General features: G+C 39.8%; 1 protein-coding gene across 1 annotated transcript; it reads left to right on the top strand.

The window, feature by feature from the left end:
* The first annotated feature begins 615 nt into the window (after window positions 1–615).
* Window positions 616–1,536, top strand: LOC142246815 (taste receptor type 2 member 9-like). Its single transcript, XM_075319865.1, has one exon. The coding sequence runs from the start codon at window positions 616–618 to the stop codon at window positions 1,534–1,536; it is 921 nt and encodes a 306-aa protein (XP_075175980.1).
* The last annotated feature ends 1,674 nt before the right edge of the window (window positions 1,537–3,210 follow it).

Genomic DNA, 3,210 nt, shown 5'->3' with positions numbered 1-3,210 from the left:
GGCTTACGCTGCTGTTCGTCTCTTTTGCACCACTAGAAGAGCGGACCTAGGTAGGTGCCATTTCGCACACATTGCCTTTGTCTCTGTGATTATTAACAGAGATCATTCCACACACCCTCCAAGTAAGGGAGGAATTGCTTTACTTTCTTATTATATCCTTCTGTGAGTTAACAGAGGTATTGCACTCTGCCATAGTCTGCAGCAAAGTCTTTGCACGGTGGACCCTGACTGTCTGATACTCCTTTCGGTTATTATCAGACAGCCTCCCGTAACACTACTGCTGTACACTACTAGGATGATGGTAATATTCACACATTGATAAGTAATTTAAATTTGTGAACTTAACCTTCTTATATTATAACTATATCTATGTTATATACCTAAGATTACTTAGAGTGTGACCTAGAGCTGACGAGTCTTCTTAAGTGCCCGGTTACACTCTGCTCCATTATTTGGTTGTTAGAAACATAAAAAACACCTCATTTGCAAAACTCCGCAAATTCAAATTTCATCTAACCACTATTTGCATAGCTCAAGCATCAAATATGGATTTTTCCACCTGCAACAAACACAAGTTATTGCTTCGAACATAGATACATCCACAGAAGGTCCGTGATGCCGTCTACAGGATGGATGCTTCTTCTAGTCTTCGGCATGTTGGACAGTGTGACTACATTTGTTTTGAACATACACATCTTGGTGGCTAGTGCCAAAAGCCTGAGAACCAGACAGAAGATGAATCCTCCCGACCTAATCTACCTTGTCATAGGAGTGGTGAACATCGCTCTCCAGTGTTTGCTCAGCTACCAGGGTATATTATGCGTTTTCTCACTTCCTTCACTGTTCAATCAGAAGGTCTTTTACCCCACCATTGTGGGCAACCTGACACTCCTATATTTCACCAACTGGCTCACCGCCTGGCTCTGCGTCTATTACTGTGTCACCATCTCTAACTTAAATCATCCGTTTTTTCTCTGGTCAAAGAGGAACATCTCAATGTATCTACCACATCTTCTTCTTCTATCAGCAGCTGGATGTTTTTTAATCAGTCTTCCTGCCATCTGGATGGCAACTGTGCAAGTCAATCGACAATCTCCTGTGAATAGCACCATTGGCCTCATATTTATCAGTGGGGCTTGCCATCTTCAGCCCATTTACATACAAACTGCTCTATTTATGGGGTGCTGCATGCCATTTCTACTTATCCTGGTCTCTATCATGGTGACCAACACTTCACTTTTAAGACATCTATACAAGATGAGGCAGAATCATTCTGGATTATCCCAAACCAAAGACCAAGCTCACGTTAATGCTATAAGAACCATGTGGTGTTTCCTTATAATTTCCATTATATTCTACATAAGTGAGAATGTGTTCTTTTCAATGAGCCTCAACCCTGAAGATCCTTACACAATTTTCAGCTGGTTGATATTTATGTCTTTTCCAGTAGCCGAGTCTCTCGTCATTATCTTTGCCAACACCAAGTTAAGGAAGCAAATCATGGCGATGATCCTGTGGTTTTCTAGAAAGTCATAGCTAAAGAAATCAATTCTTAAAGCTGGTTTCACACATCAGTTTTTTGCCATCAGGCACAATCCATCGAAAAAACGGATCCGTTGCATCAGTTTTTTTTATCCGTTTCTTCCGTTTTTTGACAGATCCGTTTTGATAGTGAGCATGCTTTGTTTAAAAAAACGGAAACCGGCGCTGGATTCCGGCATATGATGGATGATGACGGATCCGGCTGCCATAGGCTTCCATTATAAAACACACCATACGGCGCTGGTTCTGTTTTTTCGCCAGAGATGAAAAACGTTCCATTCAACGTTCCATCCGGCCGCGGAAGCCGGATGGATCGCAAGGCCATGTGGCACAATCCGGCGCTAATAGAAGTCCATGGGGGAAAAACGGATCCGGTGGCAACAGACGCCGGATCTGTTTTTTCATGTTTTTGCCAGATTGTGCCTGATGGCAAAATAACTGATGTGTAAAAGTGTCAAGGTGAAGATAGCTAATGGTATGTTCATTCAGGATATCAGTGGCCAGTGCCGTATTAGCTGTATGTACAGATATTATGAGACTCAATAATGAACACGAGACATGTTCTCTGATAGAGCTCAGGCATGTTTCTGAACTCATGTATTGGAAAAGACTCAATTATACAGAATGCATCATTGACCTTGAACCTAGAACAGAGAATCTAAGGAGTATTCAACTCCCTAATCTTTCCCAGTATGCTATAAAATACATTTCTGTTCATTATACATTCTTTCTGTGTGTGAACCTACTGATAAGGCCTTTGCTCATCATCATGAAAACTTTCACTGTTTAACATTCTGGCTTCATTATCTTTGGTTAACCCTTTCCTGAAGATACAACCTAGAATCATATTATGGCATCTGTGCGATTGCCATACAGACAAACAGATAAGTATGCCATGACATCTACATTTTGATTATTTACATACACAGATATTCTTATTATGTTTGAACAAACAATTTATAGCTTAGGCTACCTTCACAAAAGCAGGCTAAAAGAAGACTCAGTCTTCTGTCTACTTTAGTGACCGGGGAAAGCTGGAATATCTCACTGTTTTCTTTGCTTTTAGTTGTATCGCTGTAATATCTCCACCACATTATTGGTTGAACTATTAACAATCATAAAAAGAACATTTTCTACGTTTGAGTCAAGAGAATTTCAACATCAACATCCAAAACCAAAAATTGTTAAGTCTACAACAAAAATCTAAAGATTGAAAATGGGTGTTTAGAAAGAGAAAAGACAAAGCATAGAAGGAGCGCACCACCAACAATCACAATTAATTGCATTTTATTGATACAAAACACACATGAATTAAAAACATAAAATCACTAAATGGCAAAGATGTTAAACATGAGCCAAAAGCAGATAACAAGTATCCCCATCAGTAGTGCAATGCTGTAAAGGGATACCATATTTCAACCTGTATTATTGTCAAAAAACAGACTACATGTTGGACACCATAGGAAGAATATATACTCCACAAATAATACTTTAAGGCCTGTTTCAAACATCTGTGAAAAACACAGAAGTTTTTTACTGACGTGTTAAAATGCATATGTATCTCCGAGTGCTGTGATTCATGGAACACGTGGGTTCTCCATGTGCTATCCGTGATTAGTGATAGCACATGCAGATCAGGTGCTCCAATCTCACCTGTCCACACTTCTG

Source organism: Anomaloglossus baeobatrachus, chromosome 7 (genome assembly GCF_048569485.1).
Source record: "Anomaloglossus baeobatrachus isolate aAnoBae1 chromosome 7, aAnoBae1.hap1, whole genome shotgun sequence".
NCBI classification, from domain to species: Eukaryota; Metazoa; Chordata; class Amphibia; order Anura; family Aromobatidae; genus Anomaloglossus; species Anomaloglossus baeobatrachus.
This window is presented reverse-complemented; position numbering and strand designations above follow the sequence as displayed.